The following is a 21,981-nucleotide window of genomic DNA, read 5'->3' as shown; positions in this document are numbered from 1 at the left end:
GGAAAATAACTGATTTTTGATCAACCAGATTTTTACTATTGTCCGTAGAGGAACTGAACTTGCAACACTTAAGGACAAATCCATACATTGCTGAGATGCTCGAAATGGTTAGAGAGGCGCAGGATGTGTGCGTGAGCCGAGCACCCAACATCCCCAGCTGAGAGCAGTGGCCACTGACCTTTCCACAGCCTCTCTCAAACAGCCACTTGCCCTGAGGATCTGTCCTTTGGTAGCATCAACAACCAGGAGCAGATGCACAGCACAGGGGTGGATGGCAGGACTTGCTCAGAGAGACACAACTGCTTAGCAGCAGAGCCAAGAGCAGAACACGGGTCCTCGAGTCTATACCCATTTCAGTGAGATATACTATACTATATACTATATGTTATCTCAGTCCTCTCCTGTGTCTGCATCTGTATTTTTATATTTTTTCTATATTTTCAGTTTACCTGCAGTAACTGGCTTTGGGTAAATTCTAAGTAGGCTGATGTTTATCACCTTATATTTTTGCTGATGACACAGGCGCAGTTTTTTTGTAGTCATATGAGAGAACAGCATTAAAATTGTATAGAGACTGTCTAGAAGTTCTCTATGTCTCCACATTCCCTATGCAAGTGTATTACCAGACAGCCGAGTGCCTGAAGTGCTTTGATTTCTGTTTTCCTCCCACAGATTGTCGATGGCAAACTGTGGTTCCAGTTGGACTGTGGAAGTGGCCCAGGAATCCTGGGAATTTCTGGCAGGGCCGTTAACGATGGGAGCTGGCATTCGGTCTTCCTGGAGCTGAATCGCAATTTCACCAGCTTGTCCCTGGACGACAGCTACGTGGAGCGCCGCAAAGCCCCCCTTTATTTCCAGACTCTCAGCACCGATAGCTCCGTGTACTTCGGCGCCCAGGTGCAGGTGGATAACGTCCGCAGCCTGACCGACAAGAGAACAACGCAGGTCTTGAGCGGCTTCCAGGGCTGCCTGGATTCAGTTGTCCTAAACAACAACGAGCTGCCACTCCAGAACAAGCGCAGCAGCTTTGCAGAAGTGGTTGGTCTGACGGAATTAAAGCTTGGCTGCGTCCTCTATCCCGATGCCTGCGAGAGGCATCCCTGCCAGAACGGCGGCACCTGTATCGGCGTGCCATCTGGTGGTAAATGCTTTGCATTGCTTTATGGGTTCCCACCCCCTCCCTATTTTCCCCTACAATTTATTGCCAGAGATGGTTTAATGCAGCAACATGCTTGAAAAATCTCATGAACTCTATAAAACTCTGATAGGTATTGCAAATTGTGTAAAAGCTGTTTGCTCTATAAATAACGGTGAAATGGTGCCCCTTCTCATTGCATTAGTGTTCCAGGAGGAAATTGATTTATTGGCTGTTGGGATAATCCAATTTCTATAGAAACCAATAGAATCACAATTACTGTAATGCTCAGCTGGATTTTTCAGGATACATTTACAGCATCGAAGGCTGTACACAAAATGTTGTGTGGTGATTTCAAACGTCCATCACAGATGCAACGACTCTGTTGCCTTTCTGTGTTTCTGAAGCTGTCACAAATAATTACTGAGCTGTCTACAAACACCTTGGTCCTTTTGTGAGTGAGTAATTTGATTACATGTCTGCAAGGAAAATAGTAAGTCCACACCATTATAAACCCCTCCCCAGAAGTGTATTTTACAGCTTCCGCAGAGCCCTGAGTGCTTCAAGGTCTAAGTGGTATTATCCAGAGTTTATAGGGCATTGATTTAAACTGTGCTTGTGTTGGAGTTTCTTATCCAGTGGTTATACAGTGGTTTGTGTGATTTGGTGCCAGTGACTTAGTATCCAGCAATGTAGTACACAAATTACCAGACCATAAGAATGATCAGTGTCCTGTCAGGAAAAAAGTGAATGGTATATGTGTAGAACATTTCCTCTAGGACTGTTCTCTCTCTGCAGTGTTCAGGTTTCTTGTCCGGTCCCCCATATTGCATGAGCAGGCAGTACTGCTCACCTTTTCTGGCAGACTAAAGCTTGGTCTCAGTGAGCTGGCAAGATCTTACCACCCCTGCCTCCTAGCAAGGACATTTCACAGGCTGAAGAGGATGCTCAACAGAGAGGTCTTCTGTAAGTTCAGAGCTTTCCATCCACTTATTGTCAGTGGTTTTGGCCATGGTTCCCTAGGGAAGTTCCCACTGAAGTCTTTTCTTATAGAGCATTTAACCACTGTCCGGGGCTTTCTACTTTAATGTGTCCGTGCAGTTCCCTTGCACCTGCAACTGTTATTTCTGTTTTTCATTGTTTTAAGCTTTGTTCTCATATTTCCTTTCTGACTCTCCTCCCTCGCACAATTTTTTTTCTAAACTTCAGGAACTTCCTAAACTTGAGAACAGTTTAATTTTCAAGGCTGAGATCTGGTGAGATCTGAGCAAAAGAAGAAGTTTCTCATTTGGATAACCCTGCCTCTATAGAGGAAGCCCTGATGCTGAGATGTCTCAGCTAGCATCTCCTCTGGATCCTTGGCTTTGATTCAGCCACCTCTTTTCCCATGCCAGGGCAAAGGATGCATTAGGGATGGTCTCAGCTTTGCTGTTGCTGGAAGGAGATGGGAGAACAGTTGAGAGGAATGAAGCACAGCACTGGCAGGCCAGGATGTGATACGCAACACAAGGACAAATGTTGCTGCATGTCTATGTCATTAAGTGTCTTTATTTACCATGGGAAGGAGAGAAAATGAGGGCTGCACAACAAGGGCAAAAGAAAATCATTCCGAGGCAGAAGGATGCTGCAGCCACTGTGAGAATTGCTAAGCAAGATTATTTAAATCCCTAGGAAATACTGCTGTAATATGTACATGGACGTAGCATGGCTGTGATTCACACTCCATACTTAATAAATGAGGTTAACCATTTGCCAAGCTAGCATCCTAGGAAGCACAAGAACAGCTCCTTCTATTGATTTTGTTTGAAACTATTTACAATATTGCTCAGCAATCTCGTGATGAGTAAATTGAAACCTTTCTAATGAAACGCTTTACAGTAATTCTTTTCCTCTCAGTGCCATGTGCATGCCAATTCAAAAGGAGGGGAGCGGTGGGGCGGGGGAGAGACAGGCTGTGCTGGAGATTGGACCTGTTTTGTTATTGGAATGGCACACACCATTTTCACGTCAACAGAATTCACCACTGGAAAGCAGTCGTGGATCTGATTTAACTTGCCTGCGTTCCTGCCTCGGCGAGGGGCACGTGCCCTGCGGGGATGTTTCGGCTGCCTGCCGTTCAAAAATCTGTTCGCTGTTTTCACTGCCTCAGCAGTGTATGTAAATAAAGGATTGTTATAAAGCCATCATTCCAGCGCAATGGGCCCTGACTATACGTCAGTGGTTGCGCAGCCCAGCCCACAAGGAGAAGGCATGGGCAATTTTGTTTCCACCAGGCAGAGAGATGCTGTTGTTAATGTCGTCCATATGCGAAAAGGCCACGTAATTACATTCCATACAGCAGAGAGCCCAACAGCATTGCAAATGCTAGTTCTGGACCCACAAATTGCATGCATTTAAGAATCATCAGCCATTGTATTTGCTGACATAGATGTTAGCAGCTGACTTTCATTTAAAATAGAAAAAAAAAAAAAAGTAATAACTCGGCATTTTTTATCTTAATAAAGAAAATGACAACATTTTTCTTTTTTTGGTGAGGGAAAGCATTCAAAAATGTACCATGCAAAGCTCCTTTTCCCAGTCCAAGGGCATTCATGAGCATCACAAACTCCTGACTAATATTTTCTGTGATATTATCCTCCTATTAAAGTTTCTGGAGAATAATGCTCTTTTCCTAAATAGGCATAATGATAGGATTTGTTCCAATAAATAAATCTTCTAATTTGAATTTTACAAAGCAGATTTCATATACTGTTAACATTTTACAAAAACCCTACTGTGCTGTACAAGGAAATTGAGAGGAAAAGAAAGCTCGGATTTATAGCTAACTTTTAAAAGTAAACAGTCAAGCAAAGGTTACCCCACATTATAACATGAAAGAGCTGCTGGCTACAGGCCAGAAATCAAAGGGCCCTTGTCAAATTTACATATTATTTGCATAAATTGATCATCTAAAACTCAAACCTCAATAATAGTATTCCTGTTGTGAGTTCTTCCTTTCAATAGAAATGCCTACTGCCCTGTTCACCATTAATAAGAAGCTTCCTCTCATTACCTTCGACTTCATCCCGCAGTTATGGGAACAGGGTAATATTATGGCTCCGTTTGGGGAATTGCTGAAGTGGTGCTTTGTATGCACTAGGAGTGTGTCCACGCTGCTGCTGCCAGGGTTCCTATGGGTAAATTCACAGGAATTTCAAAGTGCCTGGCACAGGAACAACACTGTGTATGGGCTGCACAGAGCTCAGGACCAATGGCAAAGGTTTTGCTCCAAAAGAAGAGTCAGCGTAGGACTGGTTGACCCGTGCTGGCTGTGTGAACTTTGGGATTACCCTATGCAGGGACAGGAGTTGGACGTGATGATCCTTGTGGGTCCCTTCCACCTCTTCTATGATTCTTTCTGTCTGACCTCTCAGCATATTGAATGGGAGGACAAAACGGGAATCTCAGCCTGCAGCAGGGAGCACAGGCAGCTCAGGTGCTCCAAGATGTCACCAAGAGTACAGAGAAACCTGTCTGCTTTCAAAGTCTGGTATCTGGGCCAGCAGAAAGCGACCATGAAGTGAACCTCTGCTTGTGCTCCTCTGTTGACACGGGTCCGAATCAAGTCCCACGGCAGCAGCGTCTGCCCGGCGTTGTCAGGGGTTGAAGGGAGGGCACTGTATGTCCAGAACCCCACAAGGAGACACCATATATGCTTAAAAGGGGCTGGGAAAGGAGTAAGAGCGTTCACCAAGTCTGACAGCTCAGGAGACTCCTGGCAGAAAGAGCTATATGCAACTTTAGGACAATTTTCTTGGAGACACTGGAAACCACAGCCTTGAAATACAGGCTGCATTCTTCCAGACTTTTCAGTCCCGACCTAGAAGTATGGGTCGGTAAAGATATTTTAAAGATAGCTTTCACATTTTGGAACCTGACAAACAGCACGACTTTCAGAAATAACTTGGCTCTTTGTACTGAAGTTTCCCAAGAAAATTCAACCAAGTGTTTAAAGTGTGGTTAAGCTATAAGTTGCTGAATATGAGGTCTTAAAACGGGAAATGTCACACAACCTTAATCATAGAGTGGTGTTACCAGGTCTGCCAATAGTAAATGTATGTTTATCTGCCTGAGTAACAACATCAGCAATCGCAGCAATAGAAAGCTTTACTGTAATCAAATCTGAACACCACACCAAGCTTTTCAACCACAGAGACAAGCCTTGTGCTTGTAAAGCTTGCAATTATAAGTATAGTTACTTCCTTTTAATTTGATCAGGCCTGTATACATCTGGCTTTGATTGAAGTAAATGGCTTATATGAGTAGGCAATTTTATTTGAACATGAAACATTTGAGCAGAAACATCTCCTAAGCAAAGGAGATCCCTCTCCCCCCCACCTTTTTTTAAAAAAAAACCTGGCACTTTGGTGGTGGTTTTAATACAGGTTTTAGAGCATGTTGGCGAAATTAACATACAGGTTGTTTTGAGGATTAGGTAGTTCATAAGAATGAAATCAGGGGAAAATGGTGTATTAATACCCCAGTCATGAACTGACCTGGTCTTATGTTTTTAATCTTGCTTTTCTCATGCACAAACACACCAGTATGCTGTAATGTTAACATACCAAATGCACATCGGTTAATTTTTTTAAAAGCTTTTTAGAAATTTGGAGGGTTTTATTCTTTTTTATAACTATGCTTTTAGAAACCTGGATTTAAATTTCCAGTTTCCAAGCACATACATGTCAATCCTTTCATAGAAAGTGCCAATTTAACAAAGACTAAGGTTAATTTTCGTACCAACTAGAGGCAAGAGGCAATCATCTGTTTGAAGACAAGTTAAATCTGAAGTGGCAGGAATATGTATGGCTGAGGAACACAGAGTTCTTGAAGGTGGCCTGGTATGTCTATAAACACACTGAAATACAAGTGCTGAGCGAGGTCCTCTTCACCTTCAGTTCTTCTCATCGATTAACTTGCCATGACACACTATGTGAGCAGGGCCGAGGGCAGGCCTGTGTCTGGACATAGAGTTTGTCAGGTCTAGCAGCACATCAGGTAAAAAAACTACACGGGGAGATCAAACGGAAAAGCCAAAGTACATAACAGATAAAAGCCAGCTCCTCTTGCCTGTGATAGATAGAAACAGGAACATACACATGTTCAAAAAGAAATTGGCAGAAGTTCGGAGCATTCTTTTTAATACAGCCAAGTAAACCTGAGGGCAGACAGACGTTCAGATGCTCAGGCTGGCAATGCTACCAACAGAGACATTCGCTGCATAACAGCATCCCATCTGCTGATGGCACCGTGCCCGCCTTTTGCCACTGTCTCTGCTTATTAAGTGCCAAGCAAACATAGGTGTAGGCAGGAAGCCTGTGTCGTGTCCTCTCTTACAGCATGGTGCTCCTCGGTAAGGTCTGGGATGAAAAACCCATTTTCCTCTGGACAGGGACATGTCAGCAAAGCAGGAGGGAGAAGCTGTTGGAGTCAAAGTGAGAAGATGAAACTCAGCTGCATTAGAGGGGACTCAGATTAGTGGAGGAGCATGAGAGAAGCCTTATAAAACAACCGGAAAGCCCAAGACTGTGTGTAAGCAGGAGAGGACTATATCTACATGATACTGTAGATCATTAATGAGCTTTGACATTAATCTTCTGATCAACCCCTCTTGCTGTGCTTCGGTTCCCACTGTGGAGACATGAGGTCTCAGGGAGCAGGACCAGGCTTTCCGCTGGAAGGTGTGCACCAGGAGTGCAGCTAACATGATCCTGAAGCCCAGAAATGTGTGCACTGACGATGCTGGGTCCTCAGCACCAACTGTTTTTCTCCACAGACCCACTGCCATTGCTTTGCAGGCCTTGCTAATGTAGACATAGCCTAAAAGGGGTGTAACGTTGCTCACACCTTGTTGTTGCTCTCAGGTCAGCTGTTGGCACAGGATACTGTGGCACATACTCAGGGTGTTGGGGTCCCACTCCAGCAGCATTGCAGATGTGTTTACCAGAGCTTTCTGTCTCTTTCCACTGATTCCCTCTGAAGAAATACAGTGGTGATATCACAAAATTTGCTGCCTTGGAGAATGCTTATCAACATTTTCAAGCATCAGTGTGCAAAATGAAATATTAATATCTCTTGGACATATGAAGATGTTCTGTATGATCTTAAAATGTTGATGAATTTCCAAGACTTCCCAGTGCCTTCATGGTGAACAGGGACAAGCCCTAGATTGCTTGAAAGGGTATTTTCATCCCCTGCCAAAAGGACAAGGCACTTGGCCTTTTCTTCAACTTGTGCTTGGACATGGGAAGTTTGCTTATTATTCTTGTGCTAAATGGATGGGAAGAAAAGCATGATACATTACATGGATATTAAATGAAAAGTGTAATAAAAACCCTTTGTTAGACCTAGGTTGCACTCTTGACCAAAAGGATTTTCTTTACGATTGCTCTTTGTCCATGGCCATGTGGCTACAATGTGCAGCAGTGGGCAAAATTACAGCCTCTGCTGAGAGATTTGGAGAGGGATAAAAGGTCTGGCAAGTCTGCTGGCCGAGTCAACGTGTGCTCCTCTCTGAGCCATCGTATAAGCTCTTCGCTGCCCTGCTCCATGAATTTCGACATATGCTTTTCTGTGTTGGAGACCTCGTGGAGCACATGTGTCACAGGAAGGTTCTGTGGCTTTTGCAAGTGGCTCAGAGTCGGCAGGTGCTTGGCAGCACTTCCAACGGGAGGAAAAGTCAGTGATACACATTATGCTTTAATATTCTCTCAATATATTGCCTTTTTTATTTCTAACTTTGATCCCTAGACTTAGAATCTATACTGAGTATTTCAGTCTTCTAATACCTGACCGTGTTTCACCATCATTAAATCAAATTCAGTCAAAAATGTAGGCTTTCGGGAGCACACTTTTCATTTTGGTTCATATGTTACCCAATATAGCTCTGACCCATGGTTTATCCCCTCATAGTACAAAACGTTAATTGAAGTTAGAGCATCTCTAATATAAGCAATAGGCAACAACAATAATTAATAAATCCATGTTCCTTTTATACGTAGTGGTAAAAGGATTTTTTTTTTTTTACCAAATCAAAATTTCTTAAGAATAAATGTAACAGAACGTGTCACAGACTGAGAACTCAAAACTTAATCAGCTGAAACAAACAAAAGACATGGAAAGAAATCAATTCAAAGGCTCTGTCTTATGAATGATTGACAGCTAGTAACTTAGGTACTTGGTTTTTAAAGTCACTTTAAAGTTGTGTAGGTTTAAAGTATCAGTTAGGAAATAGACCATATCTATTCTGCTATGATATAAGGCAACAGAATTGTTTATGAATAAACTGTTTTATATTTGATGTGAACATTTTCATTTCACTTAAACTCATTGAGACCATAAAAATATATAAAACGTTACTGCAAATATTTGAACTATAGATGTCACTGTTCAGTCATAAAATGAACCACCGAAACAGCCTTATTTATTCATGCTGTGATTTTTACCTGCAGTGTTTCTAGATCAGCTTCTTTGCCAGCTGGCAGTAAATCTTTCATAGGGATTGCATCAAAATTCAGTACCCAGTGCAGTCACAGTTCTGTATTTCTTCAGTCCCAGATCTCTTCAGGTCCAGAAAGTTGTTCAGACTGTTGGTGTGAGATATGTAAAAAACGTGAAAAAATAGCCCCCATCTTGCTGATGCTGACCAAATATGGCTTCTAGGAATCCCCAGAGGTGGATCATTTATCTTCTTGACTTTGCGATCTTGAAAACAGCAGTGCTTCTGTCTCCCTTCTTGTATCAGGGCAACAAAATAGCGTGATATTTGAGTATCTATTTCATTTATCTTCAATTAAATAGGATTGGACGCTTGACTGAATACACCAGTAAGCCTGGTTCCAAGTTTGTTCTTTAAATCCTGTCCTCATGAAAGAATTTAATTACAGTAACTGAACAAGGTGAATTGAATAGGATAGGACATAAAAGATGTGAAAGTCTTAATGCAGAATTGCTTTTGCCTCGTGCCTCCACTTGGGTTTTTCCACATTGTTTCCATGAAATTCTTTTCCTTGTATTACGAAGTTTATAGCTCATGCCTGGATGAGGCACTCTGTGAAAGTGATAATTATCACTATCAAGTGTTTTATTATTGTCACATCCCTACTATGTCATCCCTGTAAAAGGCAGATGTGTAAAAGCTCTCAGCTCATGTATTTATTTTTTGGTGAAGCCCCAAATGTAATGTGGGCTATGGCTATCAGCAAATATGTTCTGTATTTTCAAAAGTATTGGGAGATGCATACTTGATATCAAATATTTCTTGTGGCCAAAGTTGTGCATGGATGTCATTTATTCTTAATTGAATCAGGATGATCAGGATGGTCTGGATTGCAGCTCTTCCTTTGGTCCCTGGTTGTAGAGATGAGCTCCAATTGTCCAGACATCACAGATAAACAAACACTCTACTGGCATTAGTGTGGACCACACAGCCATACCAGAATGAGTATAAACCGCTTCTTTCACTCAGACTTCAATATATTATTTTGGAGTAAAGTAGCCTAATGGATCCCCCTGCTTCTAGACAGACACAGTGGTAAGCTTCTGATTTATTTCTCTGTGTCCCTCACCTCCCAGGCTACCAGTGCAATTGCCTCTCCCAGTTTACGGGAAGGAATTGTGAGTTGGAGATCACAGCCTGCTTCCCCAATCCCTGCCGGAACGGAGGCTCGTGCGACCCCATCGGCAACGCTTTCATCTGCAACTGCAAAAACGGCCTGACGGGAGTAACGTAAGTGACCCTCCCAGCTGGGCAATGGCAGCTTTTCAGTTCAGTGATGGTGGGATTATTGGTCAGGTGTTTTGTACTCGGAAGATATGATTCACCTAGCAAAAAATAGCTTAAAATTTAGAGCTTATTTCAAGTCTAAGCTACCGACAGCTGAGAAATCCATGAGGCTTGCATGTTCAGAAATGCTTTTCTGAACTTGGCTTCCTAAATTATTATTTAAAGATGTTACCTCCAGACAGTTTTCACTGAGATATGCACACCTAAGTGTTAAAGGCTCTTGAGCAATCCCATAAAGCCTGTGGAAGCTGCTATGTAATCTGATTTTTTGAAAAGGGATCAATTATTTAGTCACTTTAGCCCTGACATAAAAGCCTAATTTAACGTGATCATTTTTTAAAATCCGAGCCTTGATCGTGTACGTGGTGTAGAAACAGAAAATCCCCTGACCTGCCCATCAACATGCTTTTTTCTCATCTAGTTTGTCCACTGTTTGTACTTTTTGTTCTGCCTTTTTTTAATCACCTCTTCTTCTTTACAATTCTTCTATCTCTTTAAGGTTCCTGTTATTTTCTTTTCTCCCACTTCTCTAATATTTGCTCATTTTATATCCAGCCCTACATAATTTTACAGTCAATATATCCTCCTCTTCTCTTAAATAAGTACAGTAATTTAATTTTTCTCAACTATTTTCTGCTTGAATCCTCATAGTATTTTAATGAAATCCCATGGGATCATCCAAAAACAATCTAAAAAGACTGAGATTCTGTATTAGATTCAGTGAGCCTCATTAGGGTCAAGGACCCTCTTCCTATCTGATGCTTTATCTTCTTCTTGATGTTTCCATGTTATTGTCTTAAAAAGCCATGGAATAGCTGTAGAAAAAAATGTAATAAATAAATGTCATTAAATAACGTTATAATAATAGGATAATCTGCCAAGCACCAACAAGTTGTTAACTGCAATAGTATCACTTTGACAAGATAAGTCATCCTGTACAAACTGAGCTGTTTCCATCTGTTCTCCAAACTCTCCTTTTTCTTCTTTCAAGGTGTGAGGAAGACATTAATGAGTGTGAAAGAGAAGAATGTGAAAATGGTGGCTCCTGTGTCAACATATTTGGTTCATTTCTGTGTAACTGCACTCCTGGCTATATGGGACAATACTGTGGTCTTCGCCCTGTGGTGGTTCCCAATATACAAGCTGGGCATTCATACGTCGGCAAGGAGGAGCTGATAGGAATAGCTGTGGTACTGTTTGTCATATTTATGTTGATCATCCTCTTTATCATTTTTCGCAAGAAGGTTTTCAGGAAGAACTATTCCCGCAACAACATCACGCTCGTGCAGGATCCAGCTACTGCTGCCCTGCTCAACAAGAGCAACGGCATCCAGTTCAAGAACATCAGGAACAGCGGAGACAGCAGAAACATCTACCAAGAGGTTGGGCCTCCGCAGGTCCCAGTGAGGCCAATGGCCTATACCCCGTGCTTCCAGAGTGACTCAAGGAATAACCTGGACAAGATAGTGGATGGGCTTGGTGTAGAGCACCAGGAGATGACAACGTTTCACCCCGAGTCCCCTCGAATCCTGACGGCCAGGCGGGGGGTGGTGGTGTGCAGCGTAGCTCCAAATTTGCCTGCCGTGTCTCCTTGTCGCTCTGACTGTGACTCCATCAGAAAGAGCACGTGGGACGCTGGGACAGAAAGTAAGTATCACTGCTTGCTGCTCGTGCTCTTCCCTGCCATAGGTAAGGGTCGCCTTCAGCATGTAGAAGTACAACGGCACAGGTAGTCTTAATGCTCCAACCTCAAACACTTATAATTGTTCCATTTCTCCAAGAAGTGATTTAGTTTACTTTTGAAAGGATATAATTAACCGTGGGCATAGAAGACCTCTACTTCTATGCGTAAAGTATGACTAAACACTTTTAGTTCACTTATTCAGAAAGCACATATGAGTAAGTGCTCTGAGCATTAGTTCTTCAAGTGATACAATGCAATCATTTTCTATTGGAGAAAGATAATTTGTGGCAGATTCTCAAATATAAACTCTGCTGTGTTTGAGAATTTCATCTTCTGAAGGAGTTAAAAATATTTAAACCTTCTGCAAGAATCATAGAATCATTTAGGTTGGAAAGGACCCTTAAGATCATTGTGTCCAGACATAACCTATGACTAAACCATGTATCTAAGGAGCAATCCTGCTTTGCAATGGTGACAAATGATCCCCACAATTACTGTGGTAACACAGTGCCCCCTCCATTCCTGAAGAAGTTGCTGGAGATACCATGAACTTCACTTATTCTGTCATAGCAGGAAATAGCAGTTTACTGGGATGGAGTTATGGCACTATGTTGTCTATCCTTGCAAGTCAAAACATGTCATATTGACTGGGAGGTGTTTGCTTTAGCACACAGGGGGGCTTTATGATGCTTTATCTTTTTAGTATTTTTTCCTAGTGCATACTCAACCCCATTGCAAAACAGCTTTAATTAAAACAGTCAAATAAAACTATACGTCAAGAAACTTTCATAGTCATGTATGTCTAGGCCATAGGAGCTGAGGCACTGCCTCATACCTGTGCCCTAACGTGCACACTTTTATCTAAAGCAGCACATTGACTCAGGTCTTCTAGTGAAAAGAAGGAATAAATCTTCGTTTCTTTGGGCTGTATTTCAGAGTTGTGTTTCAGTTGACCTTTTTAACCATTAAATATAGTTTCAGTGATTGAAAGCATCATCATGCCAACCCTTATACATGCTCTGTTCTGTATTTCCGTGGGTGTTTCTGCCACAGACACTGCTTGTATCTGTATGAATTTCTGCGCAGCGTGAGGCCACATCATGGAGATGGACCTGAGCTGTCAAGGAGTGGGAAGCAGTGTAGCTTCATTACTGCAGCACTGACTCCATCTCCTGCCTGCCTTCCTTCTCAGCAGGAGCAAATCAGCCCTTACTGTACAAAGGTGCCCCATGCTGGGTAGAAATTTTAATATCTACAGCTAGTAGGTGGAGAGCTGTACTGACATGTTTGCAGCACCTGAGCTTGTTCATTGGTAATTAGCTCAGGTATTTATCTCAGTGATTACTATGGATGATAACTTTTGGTGTTTCTTATTAGCACTCATATAACGTGTAGCTGAATGTGTTCATTCATGTGTGTTTAATTATGTGAGAATTTATACCATAGGCTGCAGTTACATTTCTAAAATGTAGAAGAGTTGTCAGGACTGAATGTCCCTGATTGAAAGCAATGTAAATTGAAGCATAATCTATTATATGTTGGTGGTGGAACCATTAAAATCTGATCTAAGGGCCACTGATATGAATAAAAATATGCATAATAAGTTTATTGAGCATTGAATGAGCCTTTAATGAAGCTCTCAAATTAGGAAATGAACAGTAAAGATAAGTGTAACTGTAATCTCTTGTATAAGATGTTTATACCACATTTTTTCAGTCATCATTTTCTTTATTACTGAGACTACATATCATCTAAAAAGGCAATACTGAATACAGATGTTTCTTCCTTGATTATAGTGGTGTCAGCCACTTGAAAGATTCTTGGGGCTTCAAACACTTCAAAAGTCTGAGTATCTTTTTCAGCTGCCTTCTTGACCAATAGGCCATTTCCTCTGTCTGGGGAGAAAAAAAGTTATTCTGGTAAAAATAATAGAAGGCTACTTGCTGGCAGGATTTAAGTGGCTTTGTGGTATAAATGGACAAACGTGCATACCTAGACAGTACCATTTTGCTTTGTTTTTGCTGTCAATGAAGGTAAAGGGGTTGATGACGCTGAAGAAGTGACCTGTTTTGCAGGAAGCAATAAAGGCAGCAACTCTGAAGTACAGTCCCTCAGCTCCTTCCAGTCTGATTCCGGTGATGATAATGGTAAGAAATGCTTTTATATTTATTATGCTGGAGACAAAGCTATTTAACTCTCTCTCTAATATTATTAAAAATGCTTAGACGACATCTAGAGAACACTTTAACAATGATGGAAGTCAGAAAGTACTGGGTTCAAACCCTCAGTTTGTGGCTATTTTTTAAATTATAGGAACATAATTAAAATCTTGATACTTGGAGCTGTTGTATCAGTACCTTACGTTGAATAAGAGGTGTGATACAGCAGAGCCACGTTGCCAAGATATAAGTTGATTAATAGGTTGCAAGTGAAACTAGAGTTTCTATCATTTTATCTCTCGGAAGAGGATGACTTTCATGTTTTAGCAGCCAAATTAAAGGGAATTTCTGTGCCGTTTGCCAGGTCTCATTCATGGTCCCAACAAAACTCTGCTGGTGCTCAGGATGCAACAATGATGGGCTGAGCCAGGCCCTGGTGTCTCAGCCTTTCCCTGGCAATCACAGCTCAGCGGACAATAGAGCACCATTAAATCCTTGCTCGGTGCATGTTCTCATGTCCTACATCATTATCTCAGTGGGTGACATGGGCTGAGCCGTACACAGCCTGAAAGCGGCCTACAAAGTCAGAGCAAACCTTTGTTCCTACAGCCCATGTATGTTGAGCAGCGGGCCTGAGAAAAGGCAACGAGATGTTTCTGCCCAAGGAGGGATGATGGATATCAGGGAGGCTTCATTCAGATACACAGAAAAGATAAGCACAAAGAAATTGCACTTACTTTCTTCAGCCACCAGTTAATGAACTGTCTGGAGACTCAGTTCCTCAGTCATGTCGTGCAGCTCTTCCCTGGGTACTCCTAAATGTTGGAAAAAGCACTTAAAGAGAAGTGCACTTGCAGTTCCTTTTGGTTAAGCTGTGGCTGAAGCATCACGAGTATTTTTGTCAAGCATCTCAGTGCTTTTCTGCCCCATAGCCCCCAGAAAATCTTTAGAGTTTTTTAGAATAATTATTAAAATTATTATTGGTTTAATTATAGATATATTTATTATACTTACCTTTAGAATTATTATTCAGGTGGTGATTTATTGTACGTGGGTTTTTTTTGTATCTCCCAAATTCCAATTAGGCTTTTCAAGCAGCTGATCCTGCCCCACTTTAAATCAGTGGCACTGTACCCACTGAAGCTGAATCTTCTGTGCCCGTTCATTTTTTGCAAAAGCTGCATTTAAAATATGGCCCTCGAGATAAAAATTATAGTTCAGGGTCTATGAAAATCCATATCTTCAGAGAGAATGATGGAAGAAACTTAAATCATCTGGGTACTTTTCAGAGGTCAATGCAAGACTGCACACTCTGGTTTTCTTGCAGAAGCAGAGAAAGTTTGCAGTGAAAGTGTCTAAATATATAAATACAGGTGTAAGTAAGCATCTACATGCTCACATATATGTACATAAGGGCTAATTGATATCCCTATGCTGTTAGTGTGTGTCAGGTGCAGGCAGCCTGTGCTCATCCTCTCCACAGTGCCTGGAGCCTTCTCTGGATCAAACAGGGGTTGTCTCACTGTGCAAACTCTTTTTGGGTGTGATTTTGAACCTACTTTTATTTTTTTCCACCTTATTTCTACTGCATTTAAATTGCTCAGCTCCCCTAGTCTTGCTGAGAGTAGTTAGCAGTATTTCTTGTTATCAAAAAGCAAAAATTTTTGTTAGCCACAAATTAAAGTTGCCCACTTTCAGCAATAGTATTTTGAGAAATCATTTCAGAGACTCCCAGCAGAGCCCGCCCTTCATTGACATAAAGACTGTGCGGACCCTGATTTTTTACCTTCTGGTTTTCACTCTTGGTTTTTCTCCTCTTAGAGTTTATATCTGCCCTCCAGCTCTTTTCTGATCTATGCGGCAGCTGATTACAAGGATTTACTTGTTTTTCCATAATGTTTATTTTACATTAGCCAATACGAGTCTCCCTTGTACAACTACCGATGCTGATGATGGCATACACATGCTCAATGTAGACATAGAACATGTTTTCTTTGGTTTATCAAGGGTCTCTCGGCCAAGCCTTTACAAGGACTGAGGAAATTGGATCACATCCTTGATCCCATGCTCAAAATTTAGCAAATATGTCAAAATATTCAATGTATATTTGAATGGCACTATTACATGTTTCTTGTGATCTCCGAGTTTATTGGCTGTGTGAAACAAAAAAGTATGTCTTGCCCAACCTTCTTAACTGTACCAAAAGAATCAGTTTCTCATAATTAAAGACAGAGGAAAAAGGATGGATCCAGTACCCCTGGACCAGAGCCTTCAGGTCCTCAAAGGCGGGGGTGTTAGTTGGTCCAAAATGCAGATCATCTAGAGGAGCACGTATTGTAGGCCTCTTGGACTCCATGTTAAACAATTGCACAGTCTATATTAATTATTTCACCTGCAGAGAACACACAAAGCATCTGTGTTAATATTCTGTCAAACACAGATCAAAATTTGAACCAAACCTACTCAGATGTGTCCTCCTAATTACAGCAGTACTGCTTAATGTCCCAGAGGTATTACATGGCACGGCACAAACAGTAAACAGGTAAAACATTCCTCTTAGGAAATAGATGGAGCTTAGCACCATTTCAGATGGTGTGATGGTCTAAAAGATAATGATCCCTTGGAGCACATGGCACCGTCTCTGGAGACCTTTAAGCAAGAATGAATTAGAAATTAGTGTCAGGTAAACAAGATAGTGCTTTGGTTAATTGAATCAGCTGCCCAGTCTGCTAGAATTTATGAGGTGATACACGTATCATCCCTTATGCCTTTCTGGAAATGCTGGTTTGGAATTTATCACCACTCTGAAAATGTATGGGATTATCCGAAATGAAATGTCCTGCAACCCAGTGCATAAATCATGTGCTGGTTAGCAGTCTTTTTTTTTTTTCAATGTCAATTCTGTCTGTTTGTGAGAATTTGTTGTGGTAACATATAATGTGTGTTTTTAATACTAACCTGAAGCTGTCCTTCCCTTCCCTTTATTTTCCACTTTCCCTCCCCTGCAAGCTTCCATAGTGACTGTCATACAACTTGTCAACAATGTAGTTGACACTATAGAAAATGAAGGTATTTAATTTTTTTTCTTTCTTGTTATGCAACAATGCTTCTTGTTTTCATTGTGAAACATTCCAGCAGAACCTCACTAATCTACACTGACCAGCAAGCCTGTGGCAGGGATTGGGTTTTGCAGGTCAGCATGTTCACTAGTAAACGCAAAAAGTCCGGAGGGATGTGCCACAAAATACCTGTGGGTAATTGGAGTTGGTAGAAAAGGTGTCAAGGTCTTCATCCCCCTCAAGTCAATGTTTTTGCTTGCTTATTCCCATTGCCTTGAGAGAAAAGGATTAGGTTGATAATGGAGACAAATCATTGAGATTATCCTCGCTGGAGAGACTAGGAAACAAGAAGACACAGGATAATGTAAAGTGTATCAGGCTGCAGTACAGTTGGGTTGTGCACTCCAATGGGTGCACACGGAAAGGAGCGAAGTGATGGTAGGCAGGTGGCTGGTTTCTCCCAGGTGACGCTGTCCAACAGAAGATGAGTAGACACAACTCCATGAGTTCCACATAGTGAGGCAGCCTGTCTGCCAGTGCCTTCTCCTGGGGTCAATCACAGAATCACAGAATGTCAGGGATTGGAAGGGACCTCCAAAGATCATCTAGTCCAATTCTTCCTGCTGTAGCAGGAACACCCAGATGAGGTTACACAGGAAGGTGTCCAGGCAGGTTTTGAATGTCTCCAGAGAAGGAGACTCCACAACCTCCCTGGGCAGCCTGTTTTAGTGTCTGTCACCCTCACTGAGAAGAAGTTTCTTCTCATATTTAAGTGGAACCTCTTGTGTTCCAGTTTGCACCCATTGCCCCTTGTCTTACCATTGGTTGTCACTGAGAAGAGCCTGGCTCCATTAATGAGGTCAACCCTCAATCTCCTCCAAACTAAAGAGACCCAGCTCCCTCATGTGCCCGTTGAATAGACCATGGCTCTTGGGTCCAAGGACGTAACACGTAGCTCTGCCACTGACCTCCTGGGTAACCTCAGGGACATCATGTTACAATTGAACTAGTTTCCCTATGGGTAAAACAGGAATATAATTATTTTCCTTTTCCATAGAACACTGAGGAAATGGGTTTTATCATAGATAAACATTAATTATACAACATTTTTCCTTGGGAAAACGTCAATTCAATATCAACTCAAGTTATCCACAAGTCCAAAATTCCATGTTTTTAGCAAATTTAAGCCAGGTTATGCAGGCTTCAGCTAATTGAGTCTGCATAATACTTAAAGATGATTAAGTAAATTATTTTTGTGAAACAACTGGGTTTTTTTGACTCAGTGTTCTGGTAATTTTAAAAAGCACTTTTATGCCTAGCTAGTGATGGCACTGGAGTATTTATTTATAGTATATTATATTATATTTACCTGAAGTGTAGGAGCGCCATTCTTATCTATATCAAAGAAAATGAGCTAGCCAAGGTTAATTCAGAAAGTCCCACTCAAAAAAAAATAACCTTGAAGAGAAACCACAGACACTGTCAGTGGCCTTGCCTTCCTAAAGGAAACCTTAAGCAAACACATTGGCTCCCCATCATGCTTTACGGGTCAGAAAAAGCCAGTCTGGTAGCTGGTTCAAGAGGCTGTCACTGAAAATGCTTTGTCCATTCCCCAGTTCCTTGTATAAGACTTAGGAACGGTGCCAGCTCTGCCACGGAGCTGGTGCCAGCGGTGGGTCCTGAGCTGCACCGGAGCTCCCACGCACGGTGGGCAGAATCGCAGCCACGGGAGGACAGGGCTTCCTCCCCGGGGAGCTGCCGGGGGTGGTGCGAGTCAGCAAATTAGTGAGGTTCTCCTGGATCCTGAAACCACACAGCTCGGAGGGACCTGACATATCTCGGGTGCAATGTCATTACACTGACCGAAAGACAGCAAAATCTGCTTACGAAAGAGAAGTGAAGAAGGAGAAGAGTGGTTAGGGCCGGTTCACACACTGCGGCTAAACCTGCAGTAGCTCCAACCCTCCTCACCCCAGGCTAGTGCAGAGCAGGTAGAAAGCTGATGTCTGGCTGATGAGCTAACGAAGAATTTACCATCACCCCATAAGCCATGTGGTGATAAGCAAGGGCAAGAGTGGTGGTAAACAGATGGAGGCCTGGAGAACAGTCTTTTCTGCCCTTGCATGTGGCTGAGCCCCAGAGGTTAAGTTCTGTGATGCCGTGAAGGTTTATTCATCTGGCCAGACCTCCAGCGATGCAGTCCGGAGACCTTGCCCGGTGACTTCTTGCATGAAGCCCAATAACATCTGGCTGAACAAGAGCATCCCATCTAGAAAACGCTGCAGCTTACTCCCTGCTCTGGTCTCACGTAAAAACTCTTTCCCGCTCTCTCCCCCACCCCTGCACCCTCTCCATACTGGAATGCCTCCCTCCCCACCGGCTCGCATGGCAGTGCGGGTGGGAGGTGGGGATGGGGTTGCAGGGCACTGTAGCTGACGGCCCCATTAAATGGCTTTGTATTCTATTCTATTCAGGTTCTTATACCGTGCCCATCACCATGGTATCTGAGCCCAGGTGGGCCCAGATTTGTTTGAACCGGCCCTGAGAATGGTAGATTCTTATTTTTCTGTTTCAAAGTGAACAAGTGAGAGAGAAATGTACTTTGCAATTATAAACCATAGAGATGGTGGATAGCCCTTTTTGTGTTAAGAATTCCAGCTCCAATGTAATTCCATATCTGTTCAGTGAGGGTAAATAATTAAGATATGATAGAAAAGGAATATAATACATGACATAATCATTTCTCTATGTATGTCTGCATTTGACTGGGCAAGCTTATCTTGTACAGTAAAATAAAGAACAATTTAAAGTCCTATTAAAAAGACACTGAGGCAGCTGTACTGGAAAGATGCATGCACAGTTTTGTATTGTCATGTGTAATACTATGCTGGTAACAGGTTCCAAGTTACCAGTTTTTACTTTTCACTTTGTATCTGACAGTGACTGTTATGGATCAAGGACAGAACTACAACAGAGGTGATTTTTCTGAGGCACTTTCTGGCTGGGGTGGGCAGGGCACCAACTTGATCTGTTTTTCTCTTGAACTGCTTCACCTGTCCTCTTTTGTTTGAAGTCTGTTGGGTTCAAATACTGCATGAGAACGGCCAGACATTTTTATTTTGTTTCAGGATCCAGTTTTTAGTCAATCACATTATTTGCTTGCACACTTTATTTCTTGAAACTAAGTCATCGGAGGTGGACGGGGAGACTGGATGTGGTACCATAAGCATGCTGACTTCATTTGTATATTTTTTCAAATAATTGTGAAGAGCATTAATTCATAGATTTTTGTGGTTTTGATTTCTTGGCCTCATAGTTTCTAATACAACCCAGTAGCATCCTAAAGAGCAAAATGCCTGAGAGTGGCCATGTTTTGTTTCTTTGTTTGTTTGCATTAGCATCATAATACCATTTTTTCCTCCTCCCCTGCCCCTCTGGTCAGAGCATGGCTGACCCGTGTCCATGGCCTGTGGCGCATGCTGTGGTTTGAAGGTGCTGTGAGGCTTAAGAGGCGAGTGCATGCAGGACACACTGTCCTCATTAGCGGCCCCGTCCTAACGAAGCGCTGTGGTTCTTCCCTGCTGCAGCGTATCACTGGGACACCTCTGACTGGATGCCAAGCGCTCGCTTGTCCGACATCGAGGAGGTGCCCAACTTTGAGTCGGCAGAGGGAGGCTCGGCTCATCACGGCAGCACCAGAGAGCTGGAAACGGATTACTACCTTGGCGGCTACGACATTGACAGCGACTACCCTCCCCCTCATGAAGAGGAGTTTTTAAGCCAGGACCAGTTACCGCCTCCTCTCCCAGAGGATTATCCGGACCAATATGAAACCCTCCCACCCTCGCAGCCTGTCTCGATGGCAAGTACGCTCAGCCCCGATTGCAGGCGACGGCCACACTTCCACCCCAGCCAATACCTCCCTCCTCACCAGTTCCCCAATGAGACGGACACCGCGGGGTCTCAGACTGGGAACGAATTTAGTACTTTTGCTGTTGGCCCAAGCCAGAACACAGAAAACGTTAGTGCAGGTAAGATGCCCTTATCCTTGCACAACTCTCTAGATGCCTCCTCCTCTGACGTCTCAGCCCGCTGCGGCTTTGATGACTCCGAAGTAGCCATGAGTGACTATGAAAGCGTGGAGGAACTCAACCTAGAAAATGTTCACATTCCATTTGTGGAGACCCAGCACCAGACGCAAGTGTAAAGGATGCTCCCTTCCTCCTCCTCTTCTTCTTTTTTTTTTTTTTTTTGCCATTTGGTCCAATTAATAGTATAAATACTGGGAAGAAATTTTGCTGAAGGTGTATCTATATATATTGGGCAAGGCAAAAATACGATATAATCCATTATTAACTTGTTCAGAAATTATACTATATGTGCAGACACGAAGAGACCAATTGTGTTAAGTATTATACATCACAAAATTGTTACAGACAATCTGGAGAGTATGTACCTTCTATTTATTACCAAGAGTAAAACTCATCTTTTGAGGCAGGGGAAAACAATAATTGCTAAATAATTTCTCTGCCCCAAAGTTTGTTTATTTTTTTTCTATTGTATTATTAAAAGTGTTACAGTGTTATGATCTCCCCACAGTATTAAGGAATTGGTATGGATCATTCCAAGATGCGTTGTTGCATGAAGTTTTATGTCAGTGAAAGAATGAAAGCAATTGGTGACTGAGGCTGCTGTGTAAAACGTCAGATGGCTGAAAAAACAGCATTTACAAATTGACGTATCACAGACAAGTGACAAGTCACTTGTCCATAAATATTTACCTATGCATTTGTTTGTTACATGGCATTTCATTCTATTTTGTGTGAGTATAGAGCAACATATATACAGCATGTATTAATATTTACTCCAAACTGGCCTACTTTGGTTGTCATTTTTTAAAGCCTGATGTCAGGTGCGTGTGCATAACTTCACCCATGAGGACTTCTAGAAATGTCAGAATTTGTCTCTTTAGTGGCCCAGTTTTGCCCCAGCTGCATTTGCACAGCCTCCCTTGACTTGTGTGTACAATGTGGACATGTCTCTGAAAACATCGGGAAACCTAACCATCTACAAAGCACTGCTGATTTTCTTTTAAATTCCTTGCTTGGGCAATCGCCTAT

General features: G+C 42.3%; 1 protein-coding gene across 4 annotated transcripts in view; it reads left to right on the top strand.

Annotated features, from left to right (window-relative positions):
• Positions 1 to 21,536, top strand: part of FAT3 (FAT atypical cadherin 3) — a gene marked incomplete at its 5' end in the record, with an annotated part of 320,867 nt that extends 299,331 nt beyond the window's left edge. For 2 of the 4 annotated variants that reach the window (XM_080342229.1, XM_080342228.1), the window contains 7 exons: positions 673 to 1,141; positions 9,749 to 9,902; positions 10,951 to 11,606; positions 13,677 to 13,790; positions 16,812 to 16,871; positions 19,802 to 19,837; positions 20,449 to 21,536. In XM_080342229.1, the coding sequence (XP_080198355.1) occupies positions 673 to 1,141; positions 9,749 to 9,902; positions 10,951 to 11,606; positions 13,677 to 13,790; positions 16,812 to 16,871; positions 19,802 to 19,837; positions 20,449 to 21,068 (2,109 nt within the window). In that variant the 3' untranslated portion in view covers positions 21,069 to 21,536. The remainder of the gene's footprint in view (positions 1 to 672; positions 1,142 to 9,748; positions 9,903 to 10,950; positions 11,607 to 13,676; positions 13,791 to 16,811; positions 16,872 to 19,801; positions 19,838 to 20,448) is intronic. The other 2 variants (XM_080342231.1, XM_080342230.1) reach the window with 1 other exon arrangement.
• Between the last annotated feature and the right edge of the window lie 445 nt (positions 21,537 to 21,981).

The sequence above is a fragment of the Nesoenas mayeri genome (assembly GCF_963082525.1).
Source record: "Nesoenas mayeri genome assembly, chromosome: 1".
Classification (NCBI taxonomy): Eukaryota; Metazoa; Chordata; class Aves; order Columbiformes; family Columbidae; genus Nesoenas; species Nesoenas mayeri.
Note: the sequence above shows the minus strand (reverse complement) of the source record. Positions and strands in the feature narration are given on the sequence as shown.